Below are 16,477 nucleotides of genomic sequence, written 5' to 3' on the forward strand. Positions count from 1 at the left end.
CACATATATATATATATTTATATTCCCAGCAAACACCTTTGACTGGCTATTGGATTACTCTTTCTTGGGTTTCACAAGGAAACTGCACTTCTTTCCCTTCAACTAATTTTTTTTAGCATCCTTAGAAAATTTGTACCATGATCTGTGCTGTATGTACTGTTTCTGTGCTGATTAAGTCAACTTGTTTCTCTTCTCCATCCTCCACTTCACTTTTAAGATGTGCTAGGTGCTTTATTATCTTTGCTAGACTCAGCCTGGAGGTGGATTGACTTCTTGATGGTTTTGGCTTATCTTTTCCAGGTAATAAAGGAGCTGTGGGGGTGTCATTCATGTTTAATGGAACCTCCTTTGGGTTTGTTAACAGCCATTTGACTTCAGGAAGTGAAAAGAAACACAGGTAAGATACATGCTCCCCTCTCAAAAATGGATGTTGACTCAGGGTGAAATTCTCTGGGCCATGCTCAGAAGGAGGGCCCACCAGACAGTCACAAGCGTGTTTTCCTGACCATAAAAATTTGTTAAATGTCTTCTGGGAGGGCAACCCATGCTAAAGACCCTGCCCATTGTGTCACCATTTAAATAAGGGACTTCTGCTATATGGCCATACCACATAGGTGCACGTGAAATGGACAGCAAAATTATTTCAGAGCCAAGTGTAAAGGTCTTGCACAACACTTGTGTGACCTGTCCTGCAAGCCCAGTACATGAGGAAAACACTTCCCTTATCTACAGTGGTTTAGAGAGATGTGGGAAGGCTTTTCCCATCCCAGAATAATGTGCTGAAGGGGACTGTCTGCCTCCTCACTGTAGGCAGTGCTGTGAGCACAGGAGCTGTAGTGCGCCCTGGGGCACAGCTGAGAAAGACCCTGCTAGGCAGAGCACGCTGTCAGGAATACCAAGAGGGAGGTGCGTAGCACAGAAATATCTCCACGGTGGCTAATTCTCTATACCCAGCTGTGAAATGAGTTTCCATGGTCTAGGCAGGTTCTGTGCAGCACAGGACTGGAAGGCAAAGATCCCAACATCTGTGGGAGATCTGTGCCCACGCTGGGAGGAGCTGGAGCAGTTGGAAGGAGTGGTTTTGAAAGCAAAGAGCACTTGAAATTAAGAGGTTGGCTTTGCCATCTTTCCCAGTCCAGGACCCAGAAAACAGATGGTGTGGGATTTCTGCACAGGGTCTTTGCCACTGATGGAGTTAACTTCTATGGAAGGGTTCCCCAGGGCCTGGAATAGCTGCCAAAATCTAGTTATGTGTTTGCTGCTAAAAGCTGAAGGCAACAATCTAATGCTGGGTTTCTAGGACATGCAGCTCAGAAAAGCACAGCCCCAGGAGGCGACCAACATGGCTTTAGGACAGCTTTCCAGCCTTTCAATTCAGGTGGAAACAGTCTGACACCCAAGGTAGAGCAGCCAGGAGCTGCTGTAAATGCCACTGCCCCCTCCTCACAGCAGGCTGCCCTCCTGCCCCCCAGCTCCCCGGGCCACACACAATACAAGCTGCAGCATGAAAGCTGTGCTGCGTTACTGGTTGCTACTGGTTGGCTCACCGGGAGACACTGAGCACGTTACCTGGGCCTGTCTGCCGAGGTGCAGAGCAAGGCAGGGGTGGCAAGTTCTCAGCTTCTGATCTGCTCTTCTCTAGATGTTGAGCCAGATCGGTTCCTGCCTGGTAAAGCGGCAGTCTCTGCCAGCTCAAGAGTTTAGAAATTGCATGGCAATTTAGTATGTCAGGCAGATGTATTGTATTGTCTTGACAGACGCAACCAGAACTACACGAACATCCTGCGCTTCCTGACACTGGGAGATAAGAAACTGAGTCCGTTTAACATCACTCATCGCTTTACTCATCTTTTCTGGCTGGGAGACTTGAACTACCGTGTGGAACAGCCCCCAACGGTTAGGGGACTCTGTGTGAATCCCTGGAGAGACAAAATACTGTGTTGCTATAGAAGTGCTATCTTTTTCTAATCTAGGGCAAGATGGCAGAAAGAGGGGAGGCAGAAGGGATCCCCAGGGCATGAGCGTGACACCAGTTGAGGGAGAGTAAGGAAAACCCCTTTGCCCTCTCCAAGGATTAATAGGCGCAGGGCACGCGAGGAATGCCGTCTGGCACATTTTGCTGCTCCAGGCAGCATCGCTTCCCCAAACCTCCCAACTCTCCTTCCCACTGTGAGCGAGCATCTGTCCCTGAACAGCTTGATCCAGAGATTGCCTTTCTGCTCTATTTGGTTAGCTTTTAATGGCTCAGAACAGGCCTTCAGAAACAGGCAAGCCATAATAAATACTGGATAGGTTTCAGTAGGCGGGAGACAACAGCAAGCCTGGTGTTGATGTGCATCTGATTGTGTGTGTGTATGTGTGTATATGCTTGTATAGGGGATGTGTGGGCTTTTTGATGCCTGTTTTGACAGACAAATGTTCAGCCACGCAGCAAAGACTGGGGCCTTTCAGTGAAGGGAAAGGTGGGGAAGTGACAGGGGGTACAGCTCTGTGAAACAGTTCAGAAGCACTTGCCGGCTCACCAGTGAACAGAGTATTTATAAGAAGGTTTTGCATCATCTGCAGCTCTGCTGTTTCCCTGTTGGCAGGAAGCAGAGAATATTATCCAGAAGATCAGGCAGCAGCAGTATCCGGAGCTGCTGGCTTTTGACCAGCTTCTCATAGAGAGAAAGGACCAAAAGGTGTTTCTGCAGTTCGGTAAGATTCTGAGTTTGTTGGCAGGTTTATCTCCCATTTCCAGCAACCTTCTCTGCCAGACTTGATGTGGGGCAGGGCGTACAGAGCAGTGTCTGTCTTGCCCAGATGAGGGCTCTCAATGGGACAAACTGTAACAGAGTTATCTGTCTGTTTTAGAGGAAGAAGAGATTACTTTTGCTCCAACCTACCGTTTTGAAAGAGGTACTCGGGAGAAGTATGCTTACACCAAGCAAAAAGCTACAGGGGTAGGTGAAAACTGATTTCCCTTCAGAAGTATATGGCAGAGCAGGGAAAGTAACTCCTACAGAAGAAAGCGACCTAAACCAGTCTCCCCATTTTCTGCCCTTGTAGTGTTTTGAAAGGAGTCAATACAAACAAAAAGATTTGACGCAAATATATAGTGCTTGGGCAAGTGAATTTCCTGTTCTTTTGTGAACTGGTCCTTTCCCTTCTTCTTGACATCACTTCTCCTTTGGTTTGCAGATGAAGTACAATTTGCCATCCTGGTGTGATCGAGTGCTCTGGAAATCATACCCCATGGTGCATGTTGTGTGTCAGTCCTATGGTGGGTAGATAACAGATTGTAGATAGCAAAGCAATCAGTCTGAAACGGAAATGATTCAGAGCAGAGTCTGTAGGATCTCCTTGCACTGCCAGGCACTCAGCATAGAGGGACCTGATGTTAAACCAGCAGAGTGGAGCCAAATCTCTCTGCCTGTAACCTTACAAGGTTGGGAATTAATTCTGTTATTCTTTTATATGCAGAATACCACTCAGACAGCTGCAGCTGTCCAGCTTTAGGCCACGCTGTAGGATCACTTTATGCCAGTTATTTCTTGGCAACAACAACCACTTTTCCTGTGCAGTTACCACCAGGAGCTCCTTGCTTGATGGTGCCAGCAGGGCAGACCCTGTGTACACAGCCCAGTCTGCAGAGGCTGGAGCTGCAAACAAGTCTCTTCCATCAAATCATATTCCAGAAGGACTGTGTGGTACCAAGAGCCTATTCCCTTTCTTGCTGAGGAGCACCACAAAAGTGCAGTGCAGGGAAGAGAGGAAGCCCATAAGACCTGTTTAAAAAAAGGCTCAGATACTAGTTCCTGAAATTTCACTGACGAATATAGGACCAAGCATCTGAGCATGATGTTGATGGTTTCCTATGCATGGGATTGAGAAAAGGGCTGTAGAAGTCTCTTGGGGAATAAGGTGGACTGATCTGATCACAGACCCTATGATGATGACATGTGTGGTCAAATAAACACCTCTAGAAAGTCTGGCATCTGCTTTTATGCACTGTTCTGTTCAATGGACAGGGCTTGCTGGAACGCAGTGTGCACTTAGGTCAAGTCAAGACCTTGCTCACTCACTGTTAATCTTGGGCCATGAGTTGCTCTGTAGCACTGAAGTAGCACCAGTGTATTCTTGTGTGATTTCCTGCCATATTAGAGCTTTAATTAGCAGTGCATGTTGCAGAGGCAATCAGGAAGCCTGCAAGTGGTTTTTGTACTGGGGGAATCTAACACTGACAGTCACTTGCAAAATGATCTGGTAAAGTTGTGTCCGTTAACCAAATTTTTATGTATTTTGAGAAGAGAGTTACATTCCTATAGACTAACATGAGATTATGTAGAAACACCTTTGACTAGAGACAGTTACCACAGCGACAGTTATGTTTTCTGGAAAATTACCGAATAATATTTCTATCGCAGCAATCTCACTGGAGCAGGGCAGTAACTATCCTCCCTTTCTCGTTGGCAGGCTGCGCCACTGACATCATGACAAGTGACCACAGTCCTGTCTTTGCCACCTTTGAAGTGGGAGTCACCTCACAGTTTGTTTCAAAGAATGGTTAGTCAGGCTGGGTGCAAATGAGCTGTCTTTACCTTTGGATATAAAATGCAGTGCTTTGTATATGTTGAAAGAAAAAGCTGATTCTTAAAGAGTCCACTAAAAAATGCCCTCTCTTTATCTCCTACTGAAAATGCCATTATCTTCCCCTCCTCTTTCCTAGACTCCAAGTACACAGATTCCCAAGGGGAGATAGAGTTCCTGCACTGCTACGCTACTCTGAAGACCAAGTCCCAGACCAAGTTCTACATCGAGTTTCACTCTAGCTGCTTAGAAAGTATGGTTTTGCCCATCTTTATTCTTTCTGTCAAAGTTTCCTGCTTGTTTGGATTAGTTCCCCTTCCTCTTGCTTTGATGTAAATAAACAGCTGCATAGATCACTTGTTCCACTGCAAAAAAGAGATGTCCTAGAGGTTTGTTGTAGTTTACAAGTCATCCTATACTGTCAGCAATACAATCCAAAACTCACAGCTATTCAGCTGTAACCCATGCTTAGACATGTAGCCTTCCACCATTTCTTCCATCTTGTTTAGCAATCTGATCATCTCTTTCTTGAAGACAAACATGTGTTGTTCTTGCTTATCACACAGAAAATCTCTACTTAGCAAACGATTGATTAAATTTGTAATTGTGCCTGCTACAAATGATCAGGTGCTTTCAAAATAAAGCATCTGCATTATGATAATAAAAATAACTTAATTACCCTGGTTTGAAAAGAATAAGTCAGAGGATCAACTTAAAGTGAAAGGAAAGATAGTGGTTTGATTCTGTAAATGGGACTGTGTACCCACCAGTGCTGCAGATTTTACTCCCTGTCCCTGTGCTGCAGGGCTGAGTCTCAGCTGTTTATGTAATGTGAGCCTACGTGCCCTTGCTGTGGTTTTTTTTAAGCGATTCCCCATCACAGGACTGCTCCTGTAAGTGGGACAGCATGCCTTCGGTGTATGCTTCACCACATTATCGCATGTCAGAGCGCTGTGTCAAAGACAGTTCCATAAAAGATTATTTTTTGGCTGTATCAAAAGTTGCATAAATTTCTATGGAAACAGTGTATTACGAATCTTAAATTAGAATTTCAAAAGTGTGCTATCTTGAGTGGCGTAGGAAGAGCTGTCATGTTCTTATCCTCCAGTCCATGTATGCACTGAGCTTTTCAGTGCCAAGTTTAACTGTAAAATAAAACCATTTAACAATGCTCTAGTAAAATCACTTGTAAGTTTACTGTGTAAACAGTCACCCAAAGCCCAGACTTTAAGCTTCTTAATACTTGTGTCCAAGTGGGAAAATAATTGTAGGCCTTTTGGAGATCTAGCATCTGAAAAGGATTTGTAGCCAAGTTCTTGCTGTCTCTTCGCTGGTGATCTCCTTTCTCATCACTTCGCAGGTTTTGTAAAGAGCCAGGAAGGAGAAAATGAGGATGGGAATGAAGGGGAGCTTGTGGTAAAGTTCGTTGATGCTCTTCCAAAGGTAATCTGGGACTATGTTTCCATTTCCATATGGAAGGGAAGTCTTCCACTTGCATCCCATAAGCAACATTATGTCTTTTGCTTATATAAACATTACTTTCAGGAACATGCTTGTGGTCTTGTTTACACTCAAAAGGGACTGTAAGAATGCAGGATGGGCTTAAGCTAAACAGAGTATGTTATAAGAAGGAAAGGACTTTCTTGCCAGTATACTTTCACCTGTATCAGGAATTTTGCTGGCCTGATTATGTCACTCAGGAGCATGACTTTTTTCTCACCTTTTTAGTGAGCATAACTATGCTGACAAGTCTTTTAAGCAGGCCTTTTTTTTTTTTTAGTTTTAGATGGAAGATAAAACAGCTGCGCTGGAGTTTCTTTGCCCTATGAGACAAAGGGGTTTTTTCTTGGTATTTTTGAGAAAAATTGACTAAATATGTTTTACCCATGTTAAAAAGACCATCAGTGGCCAGAAGTAATGTTCTGCATGTCAGTGTCAAAGACAAGTCCTATCCTTGAGATCGGAGCTGTTCTCCATTTCCTGGCATGGTGGGAGCTGGAAGAACTATCAGAGCTCTTGGATTTGGAGCAAATATGCATGTCAGTACCCTTCTGAATAGCCCAAAAGAAGAACTGCTGACTTTGGAAAGAGTACCTTACACTGAGAGATTGGGGAAAGACTCTACAATAAGTGATTGTAACAACAGCCAAACAGATTTTTGGGCACAGACTGTAACCAGAGTCCAGATCTATTCCTCCTAGAGCAATTTTCAGTCTGCACTGTAGGAAAAAACTGCAGCTCAGCCCAATGTGAGTGTTTGATTTGTAGCATTGTCTGCTGTGCTGGGAGCGAGAGTGTGGAGACTCTAAAAGCGTGTAGCCTTCTACTACAGACCTCCAAACATCATTGAAGAGGCTGATCCTGGGGGTGACATGATACCCTCATGTGTCTGTCCAGCTAAGTTTTGCTCATTTGGGACTGAGGCACAGGGAGAACTGTGTTCATGTAGACCACCTATTGTATTGACCCACATGAACTTGTCTTCGCAGCTGACTCCAATTATTTCAGACCCAGAATACCTACTGGATCAACACATCCTGATCAGCATTAAGTCATCAGACAGTGATGAATCTTATGGTAAGCGCTTAGCTCTAAAGTTCTGGATGAGTCAAAATCTACTTAGATTTTTCCAAACCGCTGAAAGAGTGGGAGACAACAGAAGTAACTCTTATAGACTGAACATCTATGATGCTCTGACTTCTGATTTAGAACTCAATACATACAAAAATACATTGTGGGCAATATTTTGTGAGGTAATGATGATTAGAGGAATATGAACTAGAAGCATTAATCTGTGTGAGCTTTACCAGCCCTAAAACAGCAGTGGCTTAAAAAGAAAGTACTTTACAGGAATTAAATCAGGAGTCAGCCTGTTTAAATGGGTTTATTCAGAATGTACAAATCCAGTTTCAGTTGCATTTACTTGATGCATTTCTCCTAGCTACAGAAAAGTCATTGTCAGTGCTGCTTGCTTCAAAATTCTAACCAGCCAGAGATTGCAGTCCTTGTCCACAGAATGCTCTTTGCTGAAATGCCATTAACTGAAATGGCAGTCACAGGCTCAGGTTTTCCTTACCAGTAATGGAAGCTCAGAGCCCTGTAGTCACCTGCGGGTGTCTCCAGTGCCCAAATCCTTCACACATACATGAAGAAGTGAAATGAATGCCCCTGATTTCTCAACAGATATTACACTCCTTACTGTGATCCAAAGCAGATGCTCTCCAGTAATCTCAGCCCTGTCGGCATAGTGATAGTAGATGACTGACACGAGAAAGAGATTTCAATGTTTTTTTTCTCAGTCCCAGGCTCATTGTCTCCTTGCCATCCTCTAGGGGAAGGCTGCATTGCCCTGCGAATAGAAGCAACAGAATCCTTAGTTCCTATCCATACTGTGCTGACACACCATGGTGAGAAAACAGGGGTCTTCCAAGGTGAAATCAAGTTACAAACATCACAAGGAAAACAGAGAGAGAAACTGTATGGTAAGGAACGAGATCATCTCTGCAATGCTCGCTCTAGAGAACATCCATCTCAAAAGATTTCTGATAACTGTCACGGAATTGAAAATTATCCTTGCAGTGCTTTTAGTCCCAAAGAGGCAAGAGCTTTTGATGCTGCCTGCAAGGAGATGTGAGTATCGTTAGTTCTCAGGAGTATACCTGTACTCTTTCAGAAAGACATAGCAATTCCATTTGGGTTTTTCTTTTTCATCATTCAAATAAAAGCAGACTGAGAGAGCCCCCTGTCTGTCACTAATACCAATTTTATTGAATGGTGATGCCTTATTTCCACTTGCAGTGGCTATATGACAAGGTGCTGAAGCTCTCCCTGCCCCAGTCACCCTGGGGAACATCTGCAAAGAGCATGTGAGGCGCTCAAGGAGCAGTTCCTCAGTTAAAAGATCACAGACTTTGCTTATTTTTACCTTGCTACCTGTTGTTGTCTTTCAGAGTACAAAAGCAGCCTCATGACATTTACTATTATTGTCAATGGTAAAATGACCCATATATGACTGTTTGGGGGATCATGACCTTTGTATTTCAAGATACACACTTTTTCCTATGTCAACAAAACACGATATGTATTAGTGGGCAGTTGAAAACGTAATAGCAACAACTGTTTAAAACTGTCTCATTGTCATTCTGATAGACAAAGGGAGATGCCTTAATACAAGCAGTAACACAGAAAACTTAAGGAACCAGACTCTGAAGCTGCCAAAACACTCTTTTATGCCTTTTCTTTCCTTCAGATTTTGTCAAGATTGAACGTGATGAAATCGCTGGGCAGAAGCCAAAGAACACCAGCAACTTAGAGCCTAGCAAAGACTGGGATCAGACTAACAGGTAAAGGGCAAGTGGGTAAGTCAGTTACAGAAAACTAGTTGGCTCAACAAACGCAAAGCTGGGCTTGCTGTGGGAGCGGTATTAATAGGCATGGTGAACACTGGGAAGCTGCCTTTGTGGCTCTCTGGTCAGGGCTGGTCAATGCTTATGTGCCCAAAGCTTCAAAAGCTGAGAATGCATTAGTCAAACTGGGTCCCTGCACCCCACTTAAAAAGGGCCCCTTTATTTCCAACAGAAAGTCAAAATCTACTCATCTGATGGCCAGAGAGGCAGCAGCCATTGCTCGCTATTGGGGGAGTGCTTCCTCTTCTCCAGACAACCCGGGAAAGGAGGATATGTTACGGTAATCTTGCTGCTTTACCTCTGCCAGCTTGGGGTGGGAAGCTATGCTCAAACTGCCTGTCTTTCTCCTTTCCAAGAGTCATGGGATGCTTCTGGGTAAGGCTGTCCTTTCACTCCAGTTTCACGGGTGCGTTTCTTTGCGGGCAGCTTCCTGCCTTCTGCCTGCTAGTCTATATGGGTACACCTCAAAAGGCCAAATGTCTCTCCTGTTGTTCCAGCAGCATATTCCTATGCTGCACAATGCTGCCCAGTGCTGCTATTTGCCTCTTGCTTGGAGCTGTCCTGCTGCAGCTGCCAGTTGAACTGCTGGGCCCAGTAACCTGTAAAAGCTCCTATATGTGGCTGCAGAAGCTGAGTGCTCTCTGCAGCCTGGAAATGGAAGCATCTGCCACAGCCAGAGGAGCTATTTGGGGATGGGGGCGGTGGCCTTGACCCAGCTGCTTCCTCTCCAGTGACCCAGGGCAGGGAGCCGCTAGCAGGACTCCCACTTATTCTCTGATACTGAAGCAACAGTGACCAAAAAAAAAAAAAAGTAGGTGGTATTGAATGTAAGCAGTCAGTGGGCACTAACTCCTTTGTAGCTGGCAGGGAGGCAAAAAAATAAATGTATTTGTGCGTGTATCTGCCTAACAATGTTTCTTCTCTTCAGCAGCTCCACTCCCACAGACATCAGCAACCCCAACTACCTGGGGATGGCTGCTTTCTCTCAACAACCCTCTGCAACCAGCCAACTTAAGCAGATACCTTCACCAGACCAGCCACCTTCTCTCTGGAGTTATGAGCAGCAGGCCAAAGAGACTACCTCCGTAATGGGACAGAGTCAGTCATCCTCCACATCACCCTCCTTGTCGCCTCTATCTCCAAAAACATCCCTCCAGCCTACAGTAAACAGAAACATTTGTAGTCGGAATCAAGAGTACCTGTGAGTCTTTGAGTTTTGCACTGGGGCTAGTCCCCTCTCTCCTGTCATTCTGCACAGTCACTATTTCATTATCTGTACAGAAAGTTCAAGGTGCAGCATATTCTTTCAGTCTTATCTCTAGAATTAGAAAAAGATAAGCGAAGGTCACAAGTGCAGACATCACACACTCAAAGAAAACTAGTGTAGTAGTTCCTCAGACTTTTGTGAAAGGAAAGCCAAATATATATGTATAAGTTTAATTCTCTAGCAAGAGAAGAGAAGGAGAAGACTACAGAGTTGACTGTAGTAACAAAGAAGAAAAGGGAAGTGTGGCATAGATCTTTCCACTGGATAGGAAGGAGAGCTCCTTCACATGTCATATGTGAAGTACTTTAACTGAATTTCTGCTTACACTACTATACAAATGTCCAGCTTGCTATAGAAGTTAGCATCCATGTGCTGCATCTATCACAAGTCTTGATGCAGAATTTCCATCCAGCAATTGAAAATATCCCATCCCTACCCAACTTAGTAAAGTGATGAGGCTACTCACCCTAGTGTGTGTACGCAATCAGTGTCCTCGTTCCAGACCTCTTTTTCATAGTGACAGCTGCTTTCTGACTCTGGGCTAGAGTTCACTGGTAAATGTATGTGGCACTCTATAAGCCAGAACTTGCAGAAGTCAGAGCTGCAAGCACTGCCTCAGTCTGTTATGTACCTGACAATGCTTCATCATGCATGCTCTCAGCTCTTTGCTCCTGCATGTACTGACTTCCAGAAAATAACCTGAAGCAAGGAACACAACTCATTTGAAGACACCCAAAGAACATGTGCCGCTCACCCCTATTCCACTCTGTTCAGTGATATTGTGGCTGATCTTTTAAGTATCATGGTGGTTCTCCAAATGAAAGCCTTGCCAAATCAGTTTGAGTCATACAAAAACCACGAAACCTCCCTTGTCCCATTGTACAGCTGTGCTGTCACTCCAGTCTGAGCCTCAGTTCAAAGGGCTCAGCTGTGAACGCACAATTATTGCCTCACCCTACAGTATATAGCTATTGCTTATATACAATGCATTTGCGTGCATTAAGGAGTTTTATCCCTTCCCTAGGAATACCATGTGGCATTGGTAGCAAGAGGAGATTGACCTAGTTGTAAAATGCTACAGTGTGATGTGAGCTCTTATGTTAACTGTTCAGACAGCCATTTCAATCCTCTCTGCCAGATCTGAGGATTCTTATTAATATTTAAATTCAGATTTGTGCATGTCGCGGAGCCATCAAAGCACTTGATGCAGTTTGGCTCAGTAGCTTATCTCTGTTTAAAGAGAAGCCAAGTATCACTCTGACAAGACTGTAGTCCAGCAGGGAGTTTATACAGTACCATGCATATCTGCTCTCAGCTGTCATGTTAATAATGATTAAACAAAGTGAAAACAATACACAATTCTGTTCTCTCCCCCTGAGTTTAATTGTTATCCTGTTACCCCTCTGCACAGTCAGTTTAATTTTATCATATTCATTTCCTATTTGTTTTCTCTTTGAATCAGTCAGTGTCTCTTGCCTGCTCTTTACAAGTCTGCTTTTTACACTGCTTTGATGACTACAGGCCACCTGAACTGGGGAAAACCACAGCAGAGCCTTTGCTTCAGGAGGAGGGACAGCAAAAGCCAGAGATGTTTGAGAACCCACTGTATGGCTCTATGGGCTCTAAGGGCAAGGTGGCATCAAAGAAGGAGCAGGACTACCCCAAGGCCTTGCGAAAAGAGCAGCTGCCACTGCCTGATCAGAGCTTTCATCTCACAAAGTCACAGGAGCCTGAGAGCAGCAAGACCTCTGGCAAACAACCATCACCATCTTTCCTGGTCCCCACACAGCGATTTCGGTCCTATACCTGCTCTGGCCAATCTGAAGAAAAGAATACAGGTGAAAAGACTCAAGGCAAACCGAAGATGACTACATCATTAGAAAACTCAGCACCACTCAAAAAACTAGTCAAGCCATCGAGGTCTGAAGTCAGCTCAAGCATCCAGGGACAGCACAACAAGCCACCCCTTCCCTCGAAGAGCCGGGCAGTGCTGGACATGCAGAACTCCAAGGGCCGAGATTATCGGGACAGTTCGGAGCTGCCACACGCCGGGAAGCATCGGACAGAAGAGGGACCAGTCGGCAGAACAGCTACACCGGTGTGTTACTTGTGGGAATAAGGCAGGGTGGAAGTTTTATTAGACTGTGGTGTCACAGCAGAATACTACTAGAGTAGTACTGGCTTAACCACTGTGCCCTCGCTCTGTATTTCCTAACCAAGCTCAGAGCACTGTCCCACAAACCTACAGGGCTTGCAGAGCAGGGAATGCAAGGGAGTATCTTAAAGTAATATTGCTGCAGAAGATGTCATGTTTTGAAACCATGGCCTTAGTTTTGCATGAAGTTTTAACTTCTTCTGGACTGTTTAAGCTTCATGGCCAGAAGAGGAATGCAGATAGTCAGCTATGTTGTTATTGCTCATTTGGTGCATACTGCATTGTTTCTGAGAATGTCTAAACTTGGCCTGACAGCACAAATCTACAGTATTGGCTAATAGATTTGCTTTGCTGTAATTAATAAAAACATGATTAAAAGTAGATATCTAGCAGAAACACTTATAAACTTAGAACAGTGGTGTCCAAAAACATTACTGAACCCTCTACAGAAATAATCACACATCTACTTTTCTGGGCTGGTGGGGTTTTTTTGTTGTGGTTTGTTGGTTTTTTTTTTCCCAGAACGTCATGAGCTGGGTGAGAAGGAGTAGGGGAGGTCTTAGTAAACGGGTTTGGGAGAAAAAGAGAGCCCACTTGAGTAAGCTGTAGGATTTTTTTTCCTTCTCCATCAAAACTTTTAGAATCGACAATAGACAAGCTGATGTCTTCTCTTGTCTCTACAGTGAAACAACAGAGCAGATGGCACCCTAGGAGCAATCCTGATGGGAAGAAAGATGGAGATTACTGCTTTGTTCACACTGATGTCCTCTGGTCTGGTTCTAAAAAGACTGGGGATTTTTATTTTTGAGGGTGTATCCCTCTCTGTGATTATGAAAGTGTTCTAGCTGAGAAGTTTATCCTATGTGGCTCAGACCAAGAAGAGCCAGGACACAATACCAAACACAAGTTAGCCTTTTGTAGTGTCACTTTGGTACTTCTGTTAAGAGGCAGGTGGTTAAGTACATGCATTAGTAAATGTTTTGGAAAAGAGGAAGGTACGGTATAAGGACTAGGAGATGGAAGGGGTGTATTTTAAAAAACCCCTTTCTACAAAAGCAAAACTTTTATTTTGTGTTACAGAATTCCTATTGAAGAGTGATATGTAAAAGAAAGCATTTTGAAAGCGGTACAGCTCCAAAAGCATGTCCTATTCATGGAGCAAGGAGTTAGGGGAGGGTGGGAAAAGAGTTTGAATAGCAGATACTGATGAATGTCACACACTGTCAACAGAGCTGGCTTTGCCTCTAGTGTGAGCTCCCAGGCTGCATACATGCATTATTCATGCAGAGTGTGAGGGCTGGCCCTTGGCACTGTAGCTCTTTTTTTTTTTTTCCTAGCAGGTAGTGCTTTTGTACCCCTAACAAACAAAGGGAAGTATCAGAACTATGTGCAGAAATGGGAGAATAGGCAGGGTCCATAGGCAGCCTAGGAGTATAGCTGCCTGAAGGGACGGACAGCAGTCATTCCAGCCTGTCTTACAGCAAGCACTATGTTTCGAAGGACACTGGCTGGCTGGTTTTGTAGCATTCTTAATAGATTAATGCTGACCTTACTGTACACTTTTGTTCATTGACTGAGAATGAATAGTATTAACATACTTGTAATTTCTGTTATATTCATGTTAAGTATTAATGTGGTTACAATTAGGCTATGCCTGTTTGTGACTTAATCATTGCTATTTTTTCCATGTTGATTACTTAAAAATAATAAAATAGTCACTTTTCTGATTATTATTTACTGAAAATTCAGAACTGCCTGCCATGATTTAGCTTTAGTTGGGTGTTACACCAGCTTACTCAGTGACAGTAGTCTCTGCCCAGAAGAAACACCAAAGGCACAGAGGAGTGCAGGGAAGATACAACAATGCTGCTGCAATATTGCAACTGAGGACACATTTGTCTGTGGGCACAGACCCTTTGTGGATACAGCTGGTTTAAAAATTCTAGCACCCATTAGCAGGTACAGTTACTAATTGTATGAGTATAGAAAATGTACAGTAATTTCACTGGAGCGGAAGAGGCCAAGCATAGGCTTGTGAGAATGGGTGGAAGAGGACAATCTGTAAGGTAGAAATCTTTTAAAGAGAGAGGTTTTTCTGCCATGCAGGTTGGACTTTCAAGGCATTGTTACTGAAACACCTGTCTCTCTAACCTACAAGTCAGCAAGACAGGCCATGAGCTTACATTCGTCTTGCTTTATTCAACAGAATCTTCTCTGTGTAATCCCCATAATTCAATACCTGTGGTATTTCCCTGGCCCTGGGGAGCATTTCACTTTTCTATTCCAGATTGTAGAAGAACTCGTATGGCCACAGAGTAAAACCTTCCTGGAGCAGGTGAGCTTTCTGTCTAATATGGAGAGTTAGATCAGTTCCTATTAATTCTGTGGTGTGTCCTTATATGTTTGCAGGTAGAAATGTGACAGGATTTCTACAAAAAGTTTTTAACTTCTCAACGAGATAGGCTCAGATTTTCTGTGTATATCCACTGACTTCCTAATCTGTAGAAAAGAAAGTATATTCCCCAAAGTTTGCAAAATAAAAGCTTGAGATTAAGCAAGGATAGCTTCTTGCAAAAATATTATCCTAATTGGGAATACTGCTTAAATTTGGCACAGATTTGCAGGTGAGCAGTGTTTGAGAACACTGAACTTCCTAAGGCATAATGTGACATACAGGTACTTGATTTGGCCTGTCCTTTAGAAAGGTGTATTGCTGGGGGAGAAGAGAAGCTCTCTGCCAAGTTTCCAGCAGAAAAAAATGCATTACTATTCCCATGCTAAAAATGCATTACTTACCTAGCTTGAGAGCTGGGTAAGAATTATCACTTGTGGCTCCAAAAAGAGTCTGAGTTTTTCTCTATGACAGGAATGATGGCAAATGCCACCACACTTTTTGCAAGTGGAAAATGTTCAAAAGAAGGCTCTGTAAAGAGTTTTCTGAGGCCTCCACAGAAGAGAGAGTTCTCAGGTGAGCAGCTTAGACTTAGAGTGGGAGAGATGGGCTGATGCAAAAAAAGTAGTGGGACACTACACAATACTTGTCTTTATGGTAAGACTACCTGTACCTTGAGATGGTAGAGTTGATAACACCAACTGTGGGAGCTTGCCAGATGTGAATATTAGAAAACTGAATTTAAAAAATAACTCTTGTGCTTATGTTTGGTTTGGTTTGTTTTTACTTTCTGTCATAAAGCCTTTAAGATGATATCTACTGGTTTTACTGCCCGTGTCCTGAACCAGATGAAACCTGGACTGAACACAAGCTTCTTTCTCTTATGTCCCTGGGCCTATGACTCTCTTGCCAAACCAGGCACATTTTTCTGCAATCTCTGTTATTGTCCAGTTAAGTTGGTACAGGCAGTATGCGTAGAAGACATGAAGTGAAGGGTATGAGTTGTCAAAAAATTTACTGATTTCCCCCAGATGTAGTACCTATCCATAAGCTTCCGGCATCCTTTAAGTTCTTAAAATAGCTGCAGTCTTAGTGTATGTATTTCCATGGAGACCCAGCTGTCAAAAATGCTTTAAGTTCGCAGCTACAGGATGTAATGTTGTAGAACACAGTAACTTTTTAAAACCCTGTTTCCTGCCTGCACCTGATGCATCTAATGCAAGCTTAATTGTCCCCTCAACCGTAAAACTATCACAGGGCGCTGTTAAAGCCTTTCCTAAAATGTTGTAGTGGGCTACATGTTTCCTTCCTGGTAAAGGTAGGGTCTTACAGAAAATGGCTCAAGGAGGAGGGAAAATAAAAGGAAAAAAAAACAAATGAAGATGAGTTAGTCACTCCAAAATAGCAAGGGGATAATTTTGATGTTAGAAATTATGTTGCTTAGGCCTCTAGTCTGCTGGGGCCAAGCAGTCTCTTTCTATACAGCTTAAAACTAATCATTTAGTCACTATCCTCCCATTTGTTTTTAAAATGAAAGTTTTTCTAAATTTTTTACCACATTTTTCTGTTGTCCTTGTGATAGTACAATTAAATTAGTCCATGTGATTGAAGGGATGTATTGTCCAAAAATTAATTGATTCCCCTCCAGACAAAGCTCCTAATTTTTATAACATTTTGAAGGCTCAGAT

The 16,477-nt window shown here is 43.5% G+C and overlaps 1 protein-coding gene across 3 annotated transcripts in view; it reads left to right on the forward strand.

The window, feature by feature from the left end:
• INPP5D (inositol polyphosphate-5-phosphatase D) overlaps positions 1 to 13,401 on the forward strand; it is a 55,070-nt gene extending 41,669 nt beyond the window's left edge. Inside the window, exons 14-28 of one of the 3 annotated variants that reach the window (XM_072867240.1) lie at positions 301 to 397; positions 1,758 to 1,896; positions 2,589 to 2,697; positions 2,854 to 2,942; positions 3,181 to 3,262; positions 4,456 to 4,545; positions 4,709 to 4,822; positions 5,930 to 6,012; positions 7,059 to 7,146; positions 7,902 to 8,051; positions 8,819 to 8,912; positions 9,148 to 9,255; positions 9,904 to 10,176; positions 11,764 to 12,340; positions 13,081 to 13,401. In XM_072867240.1, the coding sequence (XP_072723341.1) occupies positions 301 to 397; positions 1,758 to 1,896; positions 2,589 to 2,697; positions 2,854 to 2,942; positions 3,181 to 3,262; positions 4,456 to 4,545; positions 4,709 to 4,822; positions 5,930 to 6,012; positions 7,059 to 7,146; positions 7,902 to 8,051; positions 8,819 to 8,912; positions 9,148 to 9,255; positions 9,904 to 10,176; positions 11,764 to 12,340; positions 13,081 to 13,083 (2,096 nt within the window). In that variant the 3' untranslated portion in view covers positions 13,084 to 13,401. Of the gene's footprint in view, positions 1 to 300; positions 398 to 1,757; positions 1,897 to 2,588; positions 2,698 to 2,853; positions 2,943 to 3,180; positions 3,263 to 4,455; positions 4,546 to 4,708; positions 4,823 to 5,929; positions 6,013 to 7,058; positions 7,147 to 7,901; positions 8,052 to 8,818; positions 8,913 to 9,147; positions 9,256 to 9,903; positions 10,177 to 11,763; positions 12,385 to 13,080 lie in introns of those variants that run through there. The other 2 variants (XM_072867238.1, XM_072867239.1) reach the window with 2 other exon arrangements.
• The last annotated feature ends 3,076 nt before the right edge of the window (positions 13,402 to 16,477 follow it).

The sequence above is a fragment of the Ciconia boyciana genome, chromosome 7, assembly GCF_034638445.1.
Source record: "Ciconia boyciana chromosome 7, ASM3463844v1, whole genome shotgun sequence".
Taxonomy (NCBI): Eukaryota; Metazoa; Chordata; class Aves; order Ciconiiformes; family Ciconiidae; genus Ciconia; species Ciconia boyciana.